General features: G+C 65.1%; 1 protein-coding gene across 1 annotated transcript in view; it reads right to left on the reverse strand.

Annotated features, from left to right (window-relative positions):
* The window catches only part of LOC104293991 (bactericidal permeability-increasing protein-like), a 4,303-nt gene extending 2,649 nt beyond the window's left edge, over positions 1-1,654 (reverse strand). Inside the window, exons 1-6 of the mRNA XM_009893545.1 lie at positions 1,498-1,654; positions 1,210-1,324; positions 967-1,095; positions 712-867; positions 529-592; positions 360-420 (exon numbers count right to left, since the gene is read on the reverse strand). Coding sequence (XP_009891847.1) covers positions 360-420; positions 529-592; positions 712-867; positions 967-1,095; positions 1,210-1,324; positions 1,498-1,654 — 682 coding nt within the window. The remainder of the gene's footprint in view (positions 1-359; positions 421-528; positions 593-711; positions 868-966; positions 1,096-1,209; positions 1,325-1,497) is intronic.
* Between the last annotated feature and the right edge of the window lie 966 nt (positions 1,655-2,620).

The following is a 2,620-nucleotide window of genomic DNA, read 5'->3' on the forward strand; positions in this document are numbered from 1 at the left end:
ACACGGGGGCGGTTGGGGGGAGCCAAACCACCCACCCCCTCCTGCAGCCTTCAATCCCTCAGGCCCCACCAGGCACCAGCCCCACACACAGCATCACCTGGGCCACCCTCCCCAGTCCCCTCCTGCCCCAGCCCTGGTCCCCGGCGTCCCCTCACCCACCTTTCACATGCTTCAGGGCAGCCTCCAGCCTGCCGACACCCCTGCGGAGCTCGAGGCAAAGCTGGAAGCAGAGCAGGGTGTCAGTGAGCCCACAGACAGGGGTCTCCAAGCTGCTCACTTGGGGGGACAGGGACACCAGCTCCCCACGGCGCAGGGGCCGAGCACCCCCCAGCCCTGGTCCCCGGCGTCCCCTCACCCACCTTTCACATGCTTCAGGGCAGCCTCCAGCCTGCCGACACCCCTGCGGAGCTCGAGGCAAAGCTGGAAGCAGAGCAGGGTGTCAGTGAGCCCACAGACAGGGGTCTCCAAGCTGCTCACTTGGGGGGACAGGGACACCAGCTCCCCACGGCGCAGGGGCCGAGCACCCACCTGCTTGTTCAGATCCTGCCGCAGGGCTCTCTGGAACAGCGGTGCTAGCAAGTTGTAGAGCCAGCTGTGGGGCAGAACAGCATCCTCAGGTCACCATGGGGTGCTCCAGCCTCCCCCAGCCCAACACCCCAGTTTGGTGCACTGGGGAGTTCCCATGGAGGGGGACGGGGGTTCTGGCATCACCTGTGTCCACGGTGAAACTCCAAGTGCAGGTCGGTGCCACGGGCATCGCAGCCAGCGCTCCACACCACGGGGCGGCCGCTGCCATCCACGCTCTCCTCCAGCACTGCCGCCACGGCCAGGTCACGCATGCGGATTTCGATGGAGCCCCTGTCCTGGCTGAAGGCAGAGTGGGTGAGCACAGGGATGATGGTGGCCCCAAACCACCCTAAGCCACCCAGGTCCCCATCCCTGTGCCCCATATAAGTGAGGACTCACATGGCGCCCAGCTGGGCTCCCCAGTCGGCGCTGAGCCGGACACGAGTGTGCTGCACCATCAGCTTCACCCCCACATCCTCAGCGAAGTCCACGGTGGAATCATTTATCTGCAGCTCGTGGATGTGGATCCTGCACAACACAGGCAGCCTGTGCTCACAGCTGCACCCAGGGCATGGCCGGGATGGGGATGGGGATGGGGATGGGGATGGGGATGGGGATGGGGACCCCACGGGCAGCTCTTACCGGGGCACGGTGTAGGTGAGTGTCCCCAGGAGTGGGCTGTAGTAGGAGCCGGTCAGGTTCAGCTTGTGCTCCTTCTGCAGCAGCGACTGGAGCATCTCCAGCCCAAACTGCCGGCCTGGGACAGAGCAGGGATTTAGGGGAGGGCACCAGGAAAGGGGTTGGGGTGCTGGTGGGGCAAGCAGCCAGGTCCAAGACACCCCTCCATCCCCCATCCCAGGCAGTCTGGGCATGGTACCCCTCCACCCCCTGCCCAGTTCCCCCACGGGTGGTCAGGGGTGCGAGACCTACCGAATTCCAGTGCCCTCCGGGTGAGCCGGGCCTTGATGCCGGGGTTGGTGCCGGCCGTGGGCACACAAGCAGTTAGCAGGAGCAGGAGGCAGAGCCACGCCGTCCACGACGTGCCTTGAGGATGGTGCCGGGACCTGGAGGCTGGAGCAGAGGACATGGCTGTGGGACGTCTGGCCGCTGCGAAGACCCTGTTCCGATGCACCAGCCCAGCCAGGACTTATATCGGGGACAGAGAGTCCAGGGTGACATCAGCCTTCTGCGCACATGCGGGGCTCACCGCAGTGCTCTGGCCACCAAAAGCCCGTCCTTGCCCAACGCGTGACTCAAAGGGGAAGCCAGTTCCCCCGTTGTTCCCCACTCACGCCTGTCGTGGGAGCAGAGGAAAGCAGGGTCCCCACGCCATGCCGCTGCCAGCCCCCCACCCTGGGGGTGTGCGGGAGCCAGGGGCACTGGCCAGGACTCACCATGGGAGTGTGTGGCTGGCATGTGGAGACATGCAGAGACCCAGCTGGGCCACGGTCTCAAGGGGCTTTGGCTGTCCCCAGCCTGAGAGCGATGGAAGAGCAGGGGGATGTGGTGAGTTGGTCCCAGGGCAGGGGGGCTGTACTGGCGGACAGGGCTCAATTCGTTTGCACAGGGGAGCAGTGTTCCTACTTTGGGAAGGGATTTGGGGACCCTGTGTGGGGGCACCTGAACCTCGGTGGGTGTCAGGTTGGCTGGGGCACAACAGAAGCCCCCAGGGCTGTGGAGTGACGGGAAGGTCAGGACAGTCAGAGCGAGAGCAGAACTGTGCAATCCCCTCCAAAAAGCCCCGGCCGCAGGGGAAGAGCAGCCCACACTCCCAAACCCATTACCAGCAGGACCATCCTGAGCCCCTCTGGCTGGACGATGCCGTGGATGGCACCAGTCATGTATCCAGCTGTGTGCCTGAATCCGGCCTGGGGCAGCACCAGGGACACAAAGATCCCTCTGGAGGGGGGGCAGGAAGGTCCTGTCCCAGCACCATGCAGGGATGTAGGACCCGTGGCCATCCTCACCAGAGGGACCACAGTCCCACGTAATGCACCTCGAGAGCAGCTGCTCGTTTGCCCAGGACCCCCAGCTCCACCAGCCACAGCAACGG

The sequence above is a fragment of the Charadrius vociferus genome, unplaced genomic scaffold (assembly GCF_000708025.1).
Source record: "Charadrius vociferus isolate BGI_N301 unplaced genomic scaffold, ASM70802v2 scaffold259, whole genome shotgun sequence".
In the NCBI taxonomy this organism is placed as follows: Eukaryota; Metazoa; Chordata; class Aves; order Charadriiformes; family Charadriidae; genus Charadrius; species Charadrius vociferus.